The sequence below is a fragment of the Nematostella vectensis genome, chromosome 3, assembly GCF_932526225.1.
Source record: "Nematostella vectensis chromosome 3, jaNemVect1.1, whole genome shotgun sequence".
NCBI classification, from domain to species: domain Eukaryota; kingdom Metazoa; phylum Cnidaria; class Anthozoa; order Actiniaria; family Edwardsiidae; genus Nematostella; species Nematostella vectensis.
In genome coordinates this window covers 13,842,422-13,863,253 of record NC_064036.1, presented here as the reverse complement: position 1 = coordinate 13,863,253, position 20,832 = coordinate 13,842,422, and the positions used below count along the sequence as shown (strand labels likewise).

Sequence of the window (20,832 nt, the reverse complement as noted above, 5' to 3'; positions counted from 1 at the left end):
CCGATGGAACTCTCACCCCTCAAACCTTAGGGGTAAATAACATGAAATTAACTAAATAATGTCTATTTAATTTGAAATACATACATTGTAAGTAAGAAAATTAGTTCCATTCGGTAAAATCAATTAGGCATCGAGAAAAAAAAGCGAACTAAAATTTGAACTTTTACAAAACCCACAGCTGAATACTTAGAAAATAAATTTAATGATCTCGCATGGGTAGTAAAGTGGCAGTTCAATTAGATGTAAAGAGCTCTGTTCGTATCACAAGTGAAGTTTTCAATGGAAGTACCGCCTCGTGAAATATGCAAGTCTAATAATAAATACAAAAACAACAACCGGTACCCAGCTATTCATAACACCGCATTTTAAATTCAACAACATGTTGGGGAACAATGTACAATACTGACTTCGATTATTGTACGGGTAAATAAAGTATTTCACATTTGAATATAAAGCTTAGGCCATCAAAACGTGGTAAGTGCCACCTAGCACATTGTGTGCTAGATTATGCGGTAGGCCACTTTAAGTCTCAGAGGTCTTACACCTGTACACGAGAAATATTTGCGTTTGAACCGCATCCAAAGAGGTCAGATATAACCGCGCGAATTGTCATACGCGATCCCACAGGGTTACCGAGGGTCGTGCTTAAAGACTTGGTTATCGGCTCCTTGACAGATTCTACTGTATCGAGTGTCACTTCCGGTTTAGATCTCCCCTAGACGAGAGCCGTCAACACTAGCCATGTCCTACGCATGTGAACCAATGTTTTTAGAGCTATAGCAAGTTTCAGCCACTCTCCGGAGCTAACTATCGTTCGGTTCCGATACTTGGTGTTTGTGCCTTATTGTGGATGAAAGCTGAAATGCGCCTGAAATGTTTATGACCAAGTCAAAGCGACAAAAAGAGGGGTATTGGGGAGTTAGTACGATTTGGACGAGTGTCGGAAGGCGCAAAGCATGCTCGCAATTCGCCGCATCAAATACATTATCAAACTCTCCGCTATAGCTCTTCTTGCCTTGACGGTCGTGATAGTCTTTCAATGGAACGAGTTCTCGTACAGCGAAAAGGTCAGGCGGTATGTCGACGGTACGTAACATTTCCCTGTACTACGCTTATCCTGGTTTTAATTGTAAACGCTGCTGTTGTTGTTACCCTACATTTTTCTTAGGTCTCAAGGGAGGAACTGGGAAACCCTTTGATTCTGAGTTACAAGATTCCGCGGAGGAAACCAACTTAAGGATTATCCTTAAGGTATGGAACACAACAAATGAGAGGGCTTGTCTGAGCACCGTTTCTTGACATTACACTGCAGGACAAAGCGTTATTATGCGATAGCGCGGCTATAATACGGCGTTACGAGGGAACGGGAGGCGGGAAAGAATGTAAAATAACAAACTTCATAGCTATGCGTGCGACTCGAAATGACGACGAGACAAATAACATGTTTAGATATCCTGCCAGCCTCTACAGGAATGCCTCGGCACGAAACCCAAGAAGAATGGATTTACATAAACGAGCTTTTATTTCGCAGTCTATAAACTGTTACTTTGCGCACGATATTTCCTGACTTCTGCAGGGTTTAATTTTGTCGCGAATTAATTCTTCAAATCATATATCGTATTTTACAATGAAATTGATATCCACCATAACTCGTTCAAACATTCTTTTTAATAGGACTAATCCTTGTTTTAAGTGTGATAGATGTTATGATGCTCCCTTGGGGATTAAATAGTATCAAAACGATATTCAATCAATATGTGATTACAACAATGTATGGTTTGACATCAGGTACTCTTTTTTTTTCAAAAGTCTTGGAATAAAAAAGACAATTTTGTATAAATTTAATGCACATCAGCGTGTAACTCATCCCCAAACATTGTGGACCCATAACTTTCATATATTTCTCTATAATCTCTATTCTAAAATTGGAGGACGGAATCACAATAATTGATAGGAAGAGCGAAAAACCCCACTTTACAATATAGGAGAGCGCCGTAAATTTTACTCTTTGATATGTGTCAAACAAAAAAGATAAAATACGGCACTGCACAATATTTATAGATAGATAGGAACCTATAAAGAAGGTAATTTCGGAAGTGGTAGTTTTGTATTTTTGAATACAAAAATTGCCTTTGTAGTATTTTTTAAATGCCTTTGGTGTGACAATTTTCTTTAGATGTGCATCTCGTCATTTAAACCATTTGACTATTTTGTCTTTGAATATTCTTGTTGTTAATTTAGACTTTTCGGAAACTAAAATACAAAAAGCGCATTTTTCTTACGTTTGTTTGATTAGTATCTTTCCGGCAGCGGTGACAGACCTATTTTGAAAGGCCACGTCGCCTCCTAATTTTTTTTAATCATTTCAATACTCATGGTTTGGCTTTATATTGGATAAACCAATTTGACCAGACGGATTGGAGTAACAACGTATTTCATCTGTTTTAGTTTGTACAGATGGGAAATACAAGGCAAACTTTTCATAGAAAAGTAGCTGAGACGTACAATTAGCTATGATCTAGATATTATTCTTCTCACTCCTCTTTGCTGAAAAATTCATCGTTCAAAAATACAAAGCTCTCAGTAACTAACCACGAGACTTTGAGAATGAATCTGAATACAGAAATAGACTTATGAATTTTTATTGTCTTTTAAAACGTTGGCCGTCAGTTTGAGTCAGTGTTAGACAAAGCAAAGCCACTGGTCCATCATGACTATGATTTGAATCTTTATACTTGGAGCAGAAAATATCCACCTCCAAGTTAAGCATCATTCTTAGGTCGTTTGAGATAATGGTTTTCTCATGTTGCTGGTTAACCGCTATTCTACTATGGAATGACCGCACTGACAGGTGATTGCGTAGCTAACCTTACATGCTAGTCCTTTGAATAAGACTCCTTTTCAATGTAATAAGCTTTGTTTATTGCTCGTTCGTCTTTTTTTTGTGTTGCAAAATTTTATGCAGGGCCAGTTAACTCCTATTTTGACTGTGTGGTGGTTTTAGGGCACAGGAGGGAGGGGAAAGGAATATCCTACAAGGAGACAAGTTACCTAGCAACGTTCACACTTCTTGTTTTATCCTCTGCAACAGTCGTTAAATGTTTACTACGTTCATATGTTAGAAAAAAACATCCAATCCATCGAACGCTTCTCATTCCTTCCCTCTCTCAAATAATGAAGCAACTCTGCATTTAGACGTTCTGAATGGCGACTTTGAACCAGTTTGAAAACGCGAATACAGCGCGAGCCGTCGAGTGTCGAAAGGCGCATTTTAAAGAGGAATTTTAGGAGATTACCAAGACTGGAACTAGTGTAGGCGACAAGCATGCTCGGATCTCGTTGCATCAAATACATTATCAAACTCTCCGCGACCGCTGTACTTGCTTTGACAGTCGTGTTAGTCTTCCAGTGGAACGAGTTATCGTACAACGAAAAGGTCAGATAGACTCAACGAGTCTCAAAAAAACCCTAGATACATCATTTACAGTATCTTTCCTATTGTTAATAATAATAATAATAATTTATTAATTTATATTGCGCTTTTTTCATATAATGATGTGTGTCCAATGCCCAAATAACAACATCTACGAACACATTCAGTCCGTCATTTAATAACAAGATAAGAATTTTGACCTGTCTTTCAACTGAAAATGAAGCTATCCGAGTTGTCTCATTGATGTGTTTGGTTAATCCACCCTTACCCGGTGTAAGTTTGTTGTTTTTATCAAAAGATAATTGTTTATTTTCTTCAGAATTTGAACCGTGAGGTGAATGTGTTCTCGACATTTGAGTCGAACCAAGAGACGCCAACGCCCAAACGTAGTACAGGTACGAGTAAGACCTTAAAACAAACCAACATCCAACCAAACTGCATGTACGATAAATCCCTTTTTAAACACGCTAAAATGTAAGCTACGACAAACGAACACCCAACCCAACTGCACGTACGAGAAAGACCTTATCAATCACATGAAGCGTAAACCACGACAAACCAACACCCGAATGCCAGATGCCAGGCCCGTAGCCAGGATTTTGAGCGGGGTGGTTTGTTTTTTTCCATTTTAGCGGACCAAATTTCCGGTATACCCCTCTCCTCGCATTATGACATTAGGCATGTTATTAATGGTTTTTTTTTAACATATAGCGATAATAATAAAGATAATTATTATAAAAAGATTTTATAGTCATTTTAAAGAAAAATTGATGTGCACGGTATATCTCCAGCCAAACGTATATATTATTTGTTTTCTCTGAGCTGACCTTCAAGCCGGGTGGGAGGGTTCGTCCGAACCCCCCCTGGCTACGGGCCTGAATGCACACTATGTTTTGTTTGTTTGATTTTTTAGACCCTTCTCATGATGAGTCAACGCATATGGCACCCACAGCAATTTCAACACTCCAAACGACAACCACATCAACCACCACACCCACTACACCGCACTCACGTGATCCTGACATCAGCCATACCAAGATATCCAAATGGAAGCCGTATCAATGGAAACGTGAAGTAAGTCTCGCCATTCCGTTTATTTATTTATTACATAATTTGATAAATTTTTATTCCCCCACTTTTTCAAAATCTTGAATTTAAAGTATTTTCCATCTCCTTCGTCTTTAATAATTTCTGCGCCTTCATTCCAGATGCGTGGTCAGCTGAATGTCCACGTATGGCAGGCGTGGTGCGGTAGCACTGTACATGACTTGCGCAGAAACTGGTTCTACCCCTTGTACCCGGACCTCCGCCTCACGGTCAAGCGATTCGTAGTACAACACTTTGAGAATGATTACGGTCAGCGGGTGTTCGGCTTTCTCCATCCCCCACTAACCGGTAAGGGTGATAAGCGTCACGTGACCAATGAGGGTGCATAAGCGTCACGTGATCAATGAGAGCGATTAGTGTCACGTGACAGGTATAAGAGCATTCGTGTCGCGTGACCGGTAAGGAGAATAGTGTGACAGTTTAACCCAGTCTCTGGGCAGCCTCTTCTTACATCCATATGAACCAATACAGAACTTATGGTATCTTCAAAATTATTTTTCCACCCTCCAACAGGCCAGTATGTGTTCGCACTGTCTTCTGATGACTCTTCCGAGCTTTGGTTGAGCGTGGACGAGGATCCCTCGCGTGTGCGACTCCTTGCGTGGATCGGGAACCGCACGAGCCTCGAGGGCGGATATCGTACACACTTCGCACAGTTCAACAAGTATCCAACACAGTTCTCTAAGCCTATCTTCCTGGAGCAGGGCAAAAAGTACTTTGTGGAAGCACTTCACAAGCAAGGCTCTCAAGATGACCACCTTCTTGTTGGTTGGAAAATTCCCGGCTTCTCGGGGTTACGCTTCATCTCCAGTGACTCTTTATCGATGTATATAGACGATAGGAGCACGTCTAAGGATGTTACTGAATACGCCAAGTTTATACCGCTGAATCTTCCAAGTCACTCGCATATGGGATTATCAAACGTTATTCTTGATAAAGAAAAGCATAAATTTGGAACTGGAAACTCTGAGTCCTACTCACATACAAAGAAGGTGTTAAACCGCCTTGAGATTGCTAGAATGCTTCCCATGTGCAGGTATTCGCCGAGCTACTTGGTGAACTTCGGACTTGGAAGATACGACGGAGTTAAGTTGATTCACGACTCCGCGGTTTTTAATCCAAACGATTTCACCGAATTTACCCACATGAAGAAATACGACCAATGCTTCAACAGGAGGTTGAAAGACTCGCACGGGAACCCTGTTTACCGTGTCCCTACTGTAACAAACATCTCCTTATTTAATGATGGAAGTATTAGTGTGCTGACGCATGACAAAAGCGTTTTACTGCTAGCCTCTCCCGAGGAGTGGCTAAGAGACTTTATCTCGAGGAATGAGGGCTCAAAGTTTGAAGATCTCCATCAAGAGGTAAACGACTCCATTAAACTCCTGACTGATATCTACGGCAAGCTCGCCGCCATCAATAGAGTCCCGGTCCGCAAAGCTAATGATATCGGCGGTCAAGTCAATATATCAAACTACGCTCATTTGATCGTAAATAGATTAGGCAGTAATAGTAATATTTCAATTGAAAAGAAAAATATTGAGATGGACTCGATTGGCACGAGAGGTCACGCGAGAGTTAAGCGTGAGAATAAAATATCATCCACAATATCTGCTGGCAAGGTTATACGCAAGCGTAAAGGTAGAAGAACTAAAAAGAAAGGTTCCTTAGGCTCATACAAGCGGGGCTTGTCATATAGAAGTAATTCTTTATCTAAGAATAAACGTAATAGGACTAAACGAAAAAAGTCAAGGAAGAGAGCAAGAACGGCTAACAGGCGGTTAAAGGGTGTTCATCAAAACCAGGATTTAGTGAGAGCACCTAGACACGGCGTGCCATTAACTCGCTATCCCAAACAAACACTGCGCGCGGTCAGACGAATGCAGCAGGATGCTCACTACAAGGATAAGGCGCGGAGAACTGTGGAAGACCTGTCTAGAGACAACGGGGAAAGGGTTCATGGTACCGTGAGGAGACTGCTTAGCGACAACAAGGAAAGAGGCTCGATGAGAAAGCTGCTGACGATCAGCATGGCTGGTGGTGATAATGCACAGAATGGTGGTAATGGGAAAAGAGTAGACAATACCCAAGATAAAAAGGTATACACTTTACTCCGTCTACAAGGCCCACACTTTGTGGATCCCACTTTGCTCTTTCTATAAAGCTACACACTTTGCTCTTTCTATAGAGCTACACACTTTACTCTGTCTACAAAGGTACCTCTTTGTGGATCCCACTTTGCTCTTTCTATAAAGCTACACCCTTTGCTCTTTCTATAAAGCTACACCCTTTGCTCTTTCTATAAAGCTACACACTTTGCTCTTTCTATAAAGCTACACCCTTTGCTCTTTCTATAAAGCTACACCCTTTGCTCTTTCTATAAAGCTACACACGTTGCTATTTCTATAAAGCTACACACGTTGCTATTTCTATAAAGCTACACACGTTGCTATTTCTATAAAGCTACACCCTTTGCTCTTTCTATAAAGCTACACCCTTTGCTCTTTCTATAAAGCTACACACTTTGCTCTTTCTATAAAGCTACACCCTTTGCTCTTTCTATAAAGCTACACCCTTTGCTCTTTCTATAGAGCTACACACGTTGCTATTTCTATAAAGCTACACACTTTGCTCTTTCTATAGAGCTACACACTTTACTCTGTCTACAAAGGTACCTCTTTGAGGATCCCACTTTGCTCTTTCTATAGAGCTACACACGTTGCTATTTCTATAAAGCTACACACGTTGCTATTTCTATAAAGCTACACACTGCTCTTTCTATAGAGCTACACACTTTAATCTGTCTACAAAGGTACCTCTTTGTGGATCCCACTTTGCTCTTTCTATAAAGCTACACACTTTGCTCTGTCCACAAAGATACACCCTTGCTCTTTTCTTTATGTCCACCAAATCCTTTTGGCTCTGTTGTTGCAAATTTTTATAACTGGTGCTGTAAATGCTTATGGCTGTTGCTGTAAATATAAATGGCTACTGTTTTTGCAGCATGCTAAATTGTTTGCATTCGTTCTTTCAGCCCGTGCATTGTAATCGTCTTTATGTTCTTCCTCTTCTCTAAGCATCTTTTCGATCTTGATATTATTACATTTACTTATTGACATTCCTGTTAAATTTTCCTGATTTGACAGCATTACACCATATAGAATTATTTTCATATCATCCTTGCTTAGGTTCAACTTGCAGCTGCCAACAGTGAAACCACCAACGAGTACGACCGTCTGAACGATTCTCCGTACCTTCAGCCCCGACGTGTCCACACCATTCCCCCTTTACCTTTCCGTCCATACGGAACCGTCAAGTACACCGGGGGGATGCCCATTCACCTCTTCAGGGACATGTTTCTTTCTCGACTGAACATGGCACGTGAATATGTGCGCAGACTGCAGAGAGTCGTCCAATTCTACCGCTACAACATGACGTCACAGCATGTCTCTGACCAGATCTACAAGCGGTTTGGCATCCGAATGAGCGCACCGCCTCTATTTCCTGTGCTCAGTTATAACCCCTGGCTATACCACCACAATACCACCAAGTGCCCGTCAGACGGGAACCTCGTCCTTAGCACACAGGTAACCCACCACCAGGATACCACCAAGTGTACACAGGTAACCCACAACCACAATACCACCATGTCAACACAGGTAAGCCATTACCCTAATACCAACAAGTGCACACAGGTAACCCACAGCCACAATACCATCAAGTTTGCACAGGTAACCCACCACCACAATTCAAGCAAATGTACACAGGTAACCCACAACCTAGCAAGTGTACACAGGTAACCCACCACCACATACCATCAAGTGTACACAGGTAACCCACAACCACAATACCAGCAAATGCACTCAGGTAACCCACAACCACAATACCACCAAGTCCACACAGGTAACCCATTACCACAATACCACCCAGTGTACACTGGTAACCCACCACCACAATACCACCAAGTGTACACAGGTAACCCAAAACCACAATACCATCAAGTTTACACAGGTAACCCACCACCACAGTACCACCAAGTGTACAGAGGTATCCCACAACCACAATACCATCAAGTTTACACAGGTAACCCACCACCACAATACCAGGAAGTGTACACAGGTAACCCATAACCTAGCAAGTGTACACAGGTAACCCACCACCACAATACCATCAAGGGTACACAGGTAACCCACAACCACAATACCAGCAAATGCACTCAGGTAACTCACAACCACAATACCAGCAATTGAACACAGGTAACCCACAACCACAATACCAGCAAGTTCATGTTAGTCGGAAACTTTGTCCTTAGCACACAGCACAATACCACAAGTTTACACAGGTAACCCATCACAACAATAATGTCCTGTCTTTTTCATGAGATATAGTTTGTTTTTGGTCGTGTTAGCAGGGTTAATGGATTGTTTTTAGTCGTGTTAACAGGGGTTGGCTCTTGGTCTTGTTAACAGGGGTTAATGATATAATTGGTCGTGTTACAGGTTGCTAAGAGTGTTGTCCGCCGCTACATGGAAATCCTCAACAACAAGACTGGAGGGTTAGTACAGAGATGACCTTAGCTAGTTATGAATACACCAGAGCGATTAAACCATGTGATAGGAAGGGGGTAGTAATGTATGTGAATGGTGAATACACCATAGCGATTAAACCATGGGAGAGGGAGGTGGTAGTAATGTATGTGAATGGTGAATACACCATAGCGATTAAACCATGTGATAGGGAGGGGGAAGTAATGATGTGAATGGTGATTACACCATAGCGATTAAACCATGGGAGAGGGAGGTGGTAGTAATGTATGTGAATGGTGAATACACCATAGCGATTAAACCATGGGAGAGGGAGGGGATAGTAATGTATGTGAATGGTGAATACACGCGATTAAACCATGAAGGAGGGAGGGGGTAGTAATGTATGTGAATGGTGAATACACCATAGCGATTAAACCATGGGAGAGGAAGGGGGTAGTAATGTATGTGAATGGTTAATACACCATAGCGATTAAACCATGTGATAGGGAGGGGGTAGTAATGTATGTGAATGGTGAATACACCATAGCGATTAAACCATGTGATAGGGAGGGGGTAGTAATGTATGTGAATGGTGAATACACCATAGCGATTAAACCATGTGATAGGGAGGGGGTAGTAATGTATGTGAATGGTGAATACACCATAGCGATTAAACCATGTGATTGGGAGGGGGTAGTAATGTATGTGAATGGTGAATACACCATAGCGATTAAACCATGTGATAGGGAGGGGGTAGTAATGTATGTGAATGGTGAATACACCATAGCGATTAAACCATGGGAGAGGGAGGGGGTAGTAATGTATGTGAATGGTTAATACACCATAGCGATTAAACCATGTGATAGGGAGGGGGTAGTAATGTATGTGAATGGTGAATACACCATAGCGATTAAACCATGGGAGAGGGAGGGGGTAGTAATGTATGTGAATGGTGAATACACCATAGCGATTAAACCATGGGAGAGGGAGGGGGTAGTAATGTATGTGAATAGTGAATACGCCATAGCGATTAAACCATGTGATAGGGAGGGGGTAGTAATGTATGTGAATGGTGAATACACCATAGCGATTAAACCATGTGATAGGGAGGGGGTAGTAATGTATGTGAATGGTAAATATACCATAGCGATTAAACCATGTGATAGGGAGGGGGTAGTAATGTATGTGAATGGTAAATACACCATAGCGATTAAACCATGGGAGAGAGAGGGGGTAGTAATGTATGTGAATGGTGAATACACCATAGCGATTAAACCATGGGAGAGGGAGGGGGTAGTAATGTATGTGAATGGTTAATACACCATAGCGATTAAACCATGTGATAGGGAGGGGGTAGTAATGTATGTGAATGGTGAATACACCATAGCGATTAAACCATGGGAGAGGGAGGGGGTAGTAATGTATGTGAATGGTTAATACACCATAGCGATTAAACCATGTGATAGGGAGGGGGTAGTAATGTATGTGAATGGTAAATACACCATAGCGATTAAACCATGGGAGAGGGAGGGGGTATTAATGTATGTGAATGGTAAATACACCATAGCGATTAAACCATGGGAGAGGGAGGGGGTAGTAATGTATGTGAATGGTAGATTGAAAAAAAACTTACTTTATTTTTGTATCGCTTTTAGCAAATATGCATTGCGCAAGATTCTTAACGTGGAGGAAAACCATGACGTCCTGAACGGTGACAGATACCTGATAGAGCTGGTAAGAGTATCTCTATAATTATCTCTATAACTATTGTTGTTGTTGTTGTTGTTGTTGTTGTTAAAACCCACTCCCTTTTTTGTTCTAGGAACTTCATGTTCATGGTCAGCGTAAGTATATCCTACTGGATCGTGTCGGCTTATGACAGATCTTCGTAAGTCCTGGCTACAAACAAGAAAAGTTTGAGAAGCCAGGAATTAATATGGTCTGTATATAGACCAGCCGGTGCAGGATAGGATAGGACGCGGGACAGAATGTGGGACGTGATGCGGGACAGAAAGTTAGATGGGATGCGAGACAGGACGTGGGATGGAACGCGGGACGGGACACGGGACAGGACGCAGAGCAGAAAATGGGACAGAGGCTGTCAGACAACTTATTTTAGAAGATGTCATCTAGATATGACGTGTGTGTATTAGTGTGCACTTAACCGTCAACAATGACGTCATGGAAAGAATTATTAAAGTTTCCTGATAGATGCATCGTGAGACAATATAACATGAGAGGTTTAGTCACCCTTCTTACAACGCCATATTATCATCATATAATAATCATATAATGTTTATGTTCGGGACAAATCTTTATTACCAGGTTCTCCTGTTCGTCTGTCGCAATACGTCTATCAAAGGCTTGGAGAGGAGACATTTTGCCAGCCCCATAGCTTTAGAATCAGAGAGCACGCCACTGTCCACGTCATTGTACCAGGTAATCTAATAAATGGAAGCCTATGAGTAAAGTAACAATCATATAGACGAATATAAAAAGGAAGTGAGAGGTCAAGTCAAGGCCCGAGTAGCGATGTATCGGGCGATATCAGTGGTCCTTATTTTGCTTGGTTACTGTGTACGGCTTTTGGTGTTCAATTGAGATCACTACAAAGTAATAACATGTCATTCTATTCTTTAAATTACTTTTCCAATAAGCCAAAACGTTAAATTTAGAAACCCCTCCTAACTAAGCATTTTAAGCTCTCCTCCTCGTCTGGTCCTCCGTTATAATAAGCTCCATTCTTGGCTACAAATACTTGAGTCGTGAGAGCTTTTATGGTACTATATAAAACCATCATTTGAATATTGTTTTTTTTATTTCAGTGAAGAATCAAGGTCGATGGGTGCAGTACTTCATCGACGATATGTCCGAGGTAGGCTGACTATATGCCCGTGTTAGGCTGACTATATGTCCGAGGTAGGCTGACTATATGTCCGAGGTAGGCTGACTATATGTCCGAGGTAAGCTGACTATAAGGTGCGAGGTAGGCTGACAATATGTCCGAGGTAGGCTGACTATTTGTCCGAGGTAAGCTGACGAAATGTCCGTGGTAGGATGACTATATGCCCAACGTAGGCTGACTATAAGGTCCGAGGTAGTCTGACGATATGTCCGAGGTAAGCTGACGATATGTCCGACGTAGGCTGACTATGAGTCCGAGGTAGGCTGACGATATGTCCGAGGAAGGCTGACTATATGTCCGAGGTACGCTGACTATATGTCCGAGGTAAGCTGACTATAAGGTCCGAGGTAGGCTGACGATATGTCCGAGGTAGGCTGACTATATGTCCGAGGTAGGCTGACGATATGTCCGAGGTAGGCTGACGATATGTCCGTGGTAGGCTGACGATATGTCCGAGGTAGGCTGACTATATGTCTGAGGTAGGCTGACTATATGTCCGAGGTAGGCTGACGATATGTCCGAGGTAGGCTGACGATATGTCCGACGTAGGCTGACTGAGGTCCGAGGTAGGCTGACGATATGTCCGAGGTAGGCTGACTATATGTCCGAGGTAGGCTGACTATATGTCCGAGGTAGGCTGACGATATGTCCGAGGTAGGCTGACGATATGTCCGACGTAGGCTGACTATGAGGTCCGAGGTAGGCTGACGATATGTCCGAGGTAGGCTGACTATATTTCCGAGGTAGGCTGACTTTATGTCCGAGGTAGGCTGACTATATGTCCGAGGTAGGCTGACTATGTGTCCGAGGTAGGTAACACTGCCTACAACCGAAATCAAACGTTCTTGTGTACTCTAATCACCTACTCTTTTCGATCGATCGGTACTCGTGTTTTACTAGCGTTGTTGTATAAATGTACCTATACTGAGCTAGAATCCTTTCCTACAGATCTACTTACGCACCAGGGACCCGCACTTCAACGTGATTATCGTGGATTTCAACAGTACGGATATCGACATCAAAGCTGCTCTTGAGCGCAGCCCTCTTAGAAGGTAATCATGGAGTATCTATAGTAGAAGAACGAATAACAACATATCTATCTTGTTGAACTTAGCCTTCTCAGGAAGGGTTGTATAAAAGGGTTTAGGAGAGGGTTAGTAAGGTTTGTATGGAAGGGTATAGGAGGGTGTGAAAGAGGTGTATGAAAGAAGGAAGGGTGTATGAAAGGGTGTAGGAAGGGTACACGAAAGGCTGAAGGAGGGTTGAAGGAGGTGGCGTATAAAAGAGCGTGGGAAGGGATGTAGGAAGGGGTGTAAATGGAGTGTAGGAGGGTGTATGAAAGGGTATAGGAGGGTGTAGGAGGGTGTATGAAAGGGTATAGGAGGGTGTAGGAGGGTGTATCAAAGGGTATAGGAGGGTGTAGGAGGGTGTATGAAAGGGTATAGGAGGGTGTAGGAGGGTGTATGAAAGGGTATAGGAGGGTGTATGAAAGGGTATAGGAGGGTGTAGGAGGGTGTATGAAAGGGTATAGGAGGGTATAGGAGGGTGTAGGAGGGTGTATGAAAGGGTATAGGAGGGTGTGAAAGAGGTGTATGAAAGAAGGAAGGGTGTAGGAGGGTTGTAGGAGGGGGTGTTGGAAAATGTGTAAGAAGGTGTATAGGAAGGATTATGAAAGGGTGTAGGTAGGGATGGGGGGTGGACTATTGACTGCCGTATCGTGTTAAATCTAAAGCTCTAAGGAAGAGGTGTAGGAAGGGTTGTATAATCTGCGGTTACTACCTCTGTCTACAGGTACAAGCTAATCAGGTTGGAGGGAGCGTTTCAAAGGGCGTATGGGATCCATGCCGGTAGCACGTACGTCAAGGTTTGTACCAAGATAATACTGATGAAAATGATGATTGAAGTGTCCTTGATATCAATGCGATGCGTTTATGTATTGAGCTGCTGTGTGCGTTAGTTTTTTTGGCTCCCGCCTCCGCTCCGGTTTTCCTCTCTCCCCACACCAGAAAGAAACATAACAAAAGCAGAAGTCGCTTCCTAAGGATCCTTTCCATGCTTCCGACTCCACGTTGTATCTGCGCCCTAGGAACTCAGCAACCCCTGTGTTACTAGGATGTGTAGGTTTTATACTAGCTTTACTAACTTTACACGCTTTTGATGTTTCTAGAGTCCCCATGACATCATCTTCATGTGTGACCTCCATCTGGAGTTACCAAACAACATGATTGACATAATTAGAAAGGTATACAATAAACGATACAGAAACATTACGAAAATATTGGGAGCACAGCCACGCCTCTACTGGTCATTTCTTATTGTTTTTTAAAAATTGGGGTGCACGTGCTCCCAGTGCCCCACCCCTAATTTTTCCACTGCTCCCCTAAGTTCTGTCTTTGACTCTGGGCGGGGTGGTTTCAATGGTCTCCGTGCTGCTTTCAACCTCTCAATCAACCTCTCCTCCTGCTTATATCTCGGGGATATCAACGCAGGCTGGCAAGAAAGGAAATAACTTTTCCTTGCTGCAGTTGCTGACTATATCCCATCTAAGAAACTGAGAGGACGAAATTCTATTCCCTGGATAAATGGCTCGATAATAAATATGATTAGAAAGAAAAGCAATTTCAGGAAGAAAATAAATAAATCTCCTACCGAACACCTAAAAGAGAAATTTAAGAACTTGCGTTCGGAAATCAAACACATGCTCCGAGAACGACGGGATCAGTTCTTTGGTGGTATCGAGTGTGATGTTAATTCAAACCCGAAACCTTCTGGTCGATCTTGAAGCACAAGTCGAAATCACGCGCTGTCCCAAACTGTGTCTCCATGGCTCCAACAAGCGCTTGTCCAAGAAGCTCGGCTGAGGAGCCACAGGGGGTGGCGGACCTATTCAACTCGTATTTCGCCTCCGTGTTCTCTTCTTCTCCACACGTTGCCTCACCGTCACCATCACCATCAGATGAGCCGAGTATCACTGGGCTGCACGTATCTATCTCGGAAGTACAGTCAACACTAGAATCCCTCGATGTCACCAAGGCAACCGGGCCTGATGGGATATCGGCCCGTCTTCTAAAGGAGACTGCTCCGAAAATCGCACCATCTCTGTGCAAGCTCTTCGACAAGTCTCTGAGCTTGGGAGCTATACCACAAGAGACCACTACAGACCGATTTCACTGTTGTCCCTTGTTTCAAAAGTCCTCGAAGGGTGTGTGCTTAGTAGCGCACACGGATTTCTCAAAGGAAAATCATCAACAACAAAATCAAAACTTCTTAGGGGCTCAGTTGGACAATGGGGGGCAGGTTGACTGGTATATATGGACATGTCAAAGGCATTTGAAAAAGTTTGTCACACACGTCCATTGCAAAAGTTGCGTGACTTTGGATTCGGTGGCAACCTGCTCCAGTGGTTCGTTTCTTATCTGACAGGTCGCCAACAGCGCGTAACTGTTCCAGGTGCTATATCCAAACCTCTGCCCATCTGCTCGGCGTCCCACACGGTTCCATTTTAGGGCCGGCTCTTTTCCTCATCTACGCGACCTACCCTACCAGACGTAGTTTAGAGTAGCTACACAGCCATGTTTGCGGACGACGCAAAGATCTACAAGCAGATCAAGACTCCTGCTGACGCTGCGTGTATTCAGTCAGACCTAGACCGCATGGACGTCTGGGCAACCGACACTGGACTTTTCAACGAGACCAAGTGTAAAGCTCAAAGGTTTACAAGGAAGATGTAGCCGGTCGTGACGAACTACACTATAAAGACCAAAGTAGTCGAGGAAGTGAAGACCGAGCGTGATCTGGGGGTGCTCGTGTCGGACTACTTAACATGGAACAATCGCGTCCACAGCCAAACATCTCACGCAAATAGACGGATGGGCTACATAAGAAGGAACAATCGATTCTTAAAAAAAACACAAATGTTAGGCGCCTCCTATTCATTACCTTAGTAAGACCGCTCTTGGGGTATGCCACCCAGGTATGGGCCCCTCAGGCAATAGGCCTTATACAAAATATGGAGAGAATTCAGAGGTGTGCCACTAAGTACATACTGGAACTTCCATTTTTGACAGAAATATCATACAGCTCTAGGCTCAGATCTCTGCATCTTCTCCCTTTAACGTACTGGTCCTGTAACTTGTTGTAAATAGTCTTTTTACATCTTCTATTATCTGTTGTAATTATGTAGTTTTTAAAGGGTCTGCAGTAAATGGCAATGCTGTTGCGGCTACCCTGCCTTTTGTGGCGAAGCTAAAATAAAATAAAATAAATAAACAATCTTGTGTTGTCGCGCCCAGCACACTGTTAAGTATCGGTGTCTAGTTGTCTTATCGTGACTGATATCCTGTCTTGTTTAGCACACTGTCGAAGGACGTATGGCGTTCGCTCCGATCGTCACGCGACTTCACTGTGGCTTTACGCCCTCCATACCATACGGTAAGAAAATGACCTTATTTTATACACCTTACTATAATTGTCCAGGCGGCCTTGTTAATTTGACCTTTTTGTGACCGTAGAGCCCTCTAGCATAATAGTTTTGGTTAGTGTCTAATAGAAAGTTACCCTGGATTGGCTGATAAGCGAGGATCATTGTCTATTATACAATTACCTTGGATTGGCTGATAGGCGATATTATAAAGTTACATTGGATTGGCTGATAGACGAAGAGTCATTGTCTATTATAAAGTTACCTTGGATTGGCTGATAGGCGATAAGTCATTGTCTATTATAAATTAACCTTGGATTTGCTTACAGGTCATTTATCATTATTATTTCTTATTACCGTTACAGGATTTTGGGAGCTGCAAGGCTATGGTCTCTTTGCGATTTACAAATCCGACTTTATCCGTGTTGGCGGCATGAATTATCGTGAGTTCGGGACGCAATGGGGCGGAGAGGACTGGGAACTACTAGACAGGTCAGCTGAAAACCACTCCATATTTATCACGCGACAGAATTGTCTCTACTCATCTCGACTATACGGCTGCTCATATAATTCCTAATATGACTATTTAATTTTAAAGTTATGGACATTTTCGTTCCAGGGTACTTTTAAGTAGAATGGAAGTGGAGCGGTTAAGGATCCCCAACTTTTATCATTTCTATCACTCCAAGAAAGGAATGTGGGGGGCGCCGACGGTGGGCGTGGCGACTAGTGTGGTGTCAGATTACTACAGCAGCGACAGCCAGGTGATTCAGCTCCACGAGGAGACCAAGGAATGGGATGATGATGATGACACTGCGGATGAAGATGAATATGACTATGATGACGATGAATATTGATAGAGGAGTGCCCAGGCCTCGAGTAGTACCGGGCCAGGAGGTGTCATTTGTGCCCAGGCCACGAGTAGTACCGGGCCGGGAGGTGTCATTTGTGCCCAGGCCACGAGTCGTACCGGGCCAGGAGGTGTCAGTAGTGCCCAGTCCACGAGTAGTACCGGGCCAGGAGGTGTCAGTAGTGCCCAGTCCACGAGTAGTACCGGGCCAAGAGGTGTCATTTGTGCCCAGGCCACGAGTAGTACCGGGCCAGGAGGTGTCATTTGTGCCCAGGCCACGAGTCGTACCGGGCCGGGAGGTGTCATTTGTGCCCAGGCCACAAGTAGTACCGGGCCAGGAAGTACGAGTATGGCTCTGGCAGGGAACAAAGCTAGCATCGTCAGTCGGTTGCCGTTAACATCAGGTGCTCCGCATCCCTACGATACCCAGGCAGAACTCTTGATTTATCTGCCTTCTATAGATGAACAGAGAATCCAAAGACATGAGTAAGAGCGCGCAGTACTTAATGCTTTAATGCTTTACGATATAACATTTATTTTAACATTCTACATTACAAATAACCACGTGGTAGGCATTATCCGGGTATGTAAATATCTAAAAGAATCTATTATAAAAGAGAGAAGTTAAATGTGGGAATATTATTTTTTGAAGTGATATCAGATATTCAAATGGAATTAATATTATAAGGATTATGAAAAAAAAAACAATTTGAATAAAAAAATGTCTGCAACCTTATCGCGAGGGTTACAAGCTAGAATGAGTAAGTAATTGAACACAGGAAACAAAGTAAAACTTTTCTGAATAAAAAGGCTAGCGGTGGTTAGTTTTAGACCCGATGACGTCTTGTCTTGTTATGTATAAAAAGACGACCGTCATGAAAAGATAAAAAAATAAACGACGACGATAGCAAACAATAGAATTTGACTGAGAATTTAAAAGCAGCACGTAAAATATGTTTTTTCTTATACATTTCAGGCTGAGTTTCACGGTCTATTGAGGAAGGGGACACTTGCCCTTTAAGTTCCTAACTGTAGCGAACTGTATTTCCATATGTTTCTGACAATAATGTTTCGATTTCCCCATTGCTAGTAGCTTGGAATTGAGAGCAAAGTGCAAAAGTATTTTTTTCGCTCTCGTCCTGACCGTCATCGTTGTCTCCTTGCTTATTAGGGGAGAACCTTGAAAATATGCTAAAGCATCTAAATTGTCCGTACTTTTGGTTTTGGTCGTTGTCAAATCGCTTTCTAGGTTTCCTTGTTATTGATGGAATGCCCGTCACCTTGGTAATCATCTGGTAATCGTTACATTGCCTCTATGCAGAAAATGCCAGTAAACTGGAATTGTCAAATGCCTAGAACCACTGGCTAAATGAAATAGGACTATTGTATTTGTTTTAACATTCAGTGCCTTTATTCAAGTTCTTTAAAACCTTTCACTTATATCAATCTAGCCAAAACAAAGCATAGATAAACTTTCAAATTCTGAAAAGGGAATTGATTTGATTAAAATTTGAATTTTTATGAGGCTAAATGCTCGTATTTAGGCAAGGTTAGACTCAAAACACAGGGCAGCGTCTCAGAGATCTAGAGGTCATGTTTACGTGACCTGCGCCGGCGCGCGTGGTGCAGCGGTATGCTTTTGAAGGGTAGCTTTGCACCGAGCAGCAAATCCTCTCTGTTCAAACGTCGTTTCGTGCTAAGACGTAGGAAGCGATTTAGCTATTTTTCGTCACATTTCTGGTTTTTCTTCGGCGGTATGGCGGACAGGCCTTCGAGCGAGTTCATGGAAGCTATCCGGGAGGTGATGATGGAGAAGATTCGCTCTTTTGCCCAATTTCCGGCGGCGAGCAGTGAAAAACCAATAATATCGAGTCCAGGACGAGACGAAAACGGGGTCGGCGGGGATTTTCGGCGTCAGGTACCAGGGCGACTCCCGTAACGCCAGGTATGTTGCCAAATACCGTCAACACCTTCATCTCTATCGCGTCGGCGCCGTCTGGTGTGGCGGGTTTGAGGGCTGCTCTCCCGTTATCGGTCGCCTCGGGCAGCGTTGACTTGACGGCCATGGCGCCCATGATGGTGCTTTCTCCGGCGGTCGGCGAGCCATTTATTGTGGCACCTGGTTTCTGGCCAGTCCCTGCAAAACTGGTTATCATCAATTGTTGGTGGGCGGTTCGTGGAGCTTAGCGAGCTTTTGACTTCAAACCTGCGAGAGGTAAACTTGGAGCCGCAGCTCTTTATGAACGGCAATCTTGTACTTACGACGGCAAATAAGAGACCCCGGCGGGTCATCCAGGATATTTGGGCGTGGTGTGAGGCGTTTTCGATCTATGCGCTGATCCTTTGCTCTCAGTTCCCTCAGAGGAATCGGGATTTACTGCTGTACAAGCTAGGAATTTTGCGCATTTATCGCCGGTCGCGTATGGCTGAATTACGATAGAGCTTTTCGCGAGCACGCGGCCGCGACCAAGCTGACCGATTGGTCCCAACTTTACCCGCAGATATTTAACGTTTGCGCAGCGGGAGCGTTAGCCCGCCCGGAAGCCGGTAGGGGTCGCCCTACAAGTTCGGAAGCGTGTCGCTCGTGGAATTTCGCCAAGTGTTTCTTCCCGGGGTGCCGCTACACCCACCAGTGCGCTTACTGCGACGGGAACCATCCGGCGCGCGAGAGCCCGTCGAGCGCAGGGCGAAAGCGCAAGGCGTCGTCTCCAGAGCCACTACCTGGAAAGGAGTCGCGCACGCGGTGGGCCTGAGATGGCCCAGGGCGGCAGCAGGATCGTCAAACCCTTGTAGGGTTTGTTGACTGTTTTTAGAGACAGTAGTCTACCTAGTTATGGTACTTTTACTTAATATCTTATGCGCCTATTCTTGCACCTTAGCAGGTTGTTGTAGGGCAGTTGTGTATACGAGGGTTCTTGTAAGCTTATAAACTAGAGTACTGGTCATGGTTGCTGTTTGTTATGTCTCCCCAACTCCCCTTCCTAGACAGACGCCTGACCCCTCTACTTTCTTCGTTCTTTATACAGATTACGTACATATAGTGCCTATACTTGGGGGATGGTAGCTTAGGTTGTTCTTTCTATTCACAGCGTTGCATGGTCTCCCTCCCGTGTCCCAGGTATCCCCTTTAAGCCCAGAGGCCTTCGCTCGGGAACTGGCGTATCACCCACGACCAGAATGCGTCGAGTACGTCATAGGTGCGGCCTCAGTAGCGGCCCAGAATGGGATTCCAGATCATTTGATCCAGACTTTGGGACGGTGGAGAAGTGGGGCGTATCAATTGTATATTCGCACTCCGGCCAGTGCTCTAGTTGGGGCGTCGCGCCGTTTAGCGTCTGCGGTGTAGCGACAGTACTTTAGCTTGCACAGCTTTGTAACCGTATAGGGCTATTAAACCGTTAGTGAGCTCTTAACTTATTTGATCTGGTATTTTGGGTTGGTAGGGTGTGTGTGTGTGTGTGGAGGGGGGGGGGGGGGGTAGATACGTAGTAGTGGTGGGTGCTTGGGTCATTTTGGTGGGAGGGTCCATGTCTCCCATGTCTAAAGAAGATATCGTTTTGTTGTAGGTTTCAAAAACAGCGCGCGATC

The 20,832-nt window shown here is 43.8% G+C and overlaps 1 protein-coding gene across 4 annotated transcripts; it reads left to right on the top strand.

Moving 5' to 3' along the window:
* The first annotated feature begins 544 nt into the window (after positions 1-544).
* On the top strand, positions 545-20,657 carry LOC5518690 (N-acetyl-beta-glucosaminyl-glycoprotein 4-beta-N-acetylgalactosaminyltransferase 1). 4 transcript variants are annotated; one of them, XM_001638637.3, is made up of 19 exons: positions 548-1,086; positions 1,169-1,251; positions 3,753-3,828; positions 4,347-4,507; positions 4,642-4,828; positions 5,054-6,642; positions 7,732-8,130; positions 9,043-9,098; positions 10,725-10,803; positions 10,892-10,913; positions 11,395-11,508; positions 11,895-11,944; positions 12,923-13,026; positions 13,766-13,838; positions 14,142-14,216; positions 16,327-16,405; positions 16,760-16,886; positions 17,014-17,288; positions 17,415-18,081. In XM_001638637.3, exons 1-18 carry the CDS (start codon positions 957-959, stop codon positions 17,249-17,251), a joined length of 3,642 nt encoding a protein of 1,213 aa, XP_001638687.2. In that variant the 5' UTR covers positions 548-956; the 3' UTR covers positions 17,252-17,288; positions 17,415-18,081. The 4 variants fall into 4 exon arrangements, with proteins under 4 accessions (XP_032219218.1, XP_001638687.2, XP_032219219.1 ...); XM_032363327.2 differs by lacking the exons at positions 17,014-17,288; positions 17,415-18,081 and adding an exon at positions 20,334-20,657 and having other exon boundaries at positions 545-1,086; XM_032363328.2 differs by having other exon boundaries at positions 17,014-18,081.
* Positions 20,658-20,832: the final 175 nt, after the last annotated feature.

Excerpts from the sequence above, each read along its gene's own strand:
- LOC5518690 (XM_032363327.2), top strand. The coding sequence starts at position 957 with ATGCTCGCAATTCGCCGCATCAAATACATTATCAAACTCTCCGCTATA. Across the intron at positions 1,087-1,168 it reads GGTCAGGCGGTATGTCGACG|GTCTCAAGGGAGGAACTGGG; the intron begins GTACGTAACATT and ends CATTTTTCTTAG. Across the intron at positions 8,131-9,042 it reads ACCTCGTCCTTAGCACACAG|GTTGCTAAGAGTGTTGTCCG; the intron begins GTAACCCACCAC and ends GTCGTGTTACAG.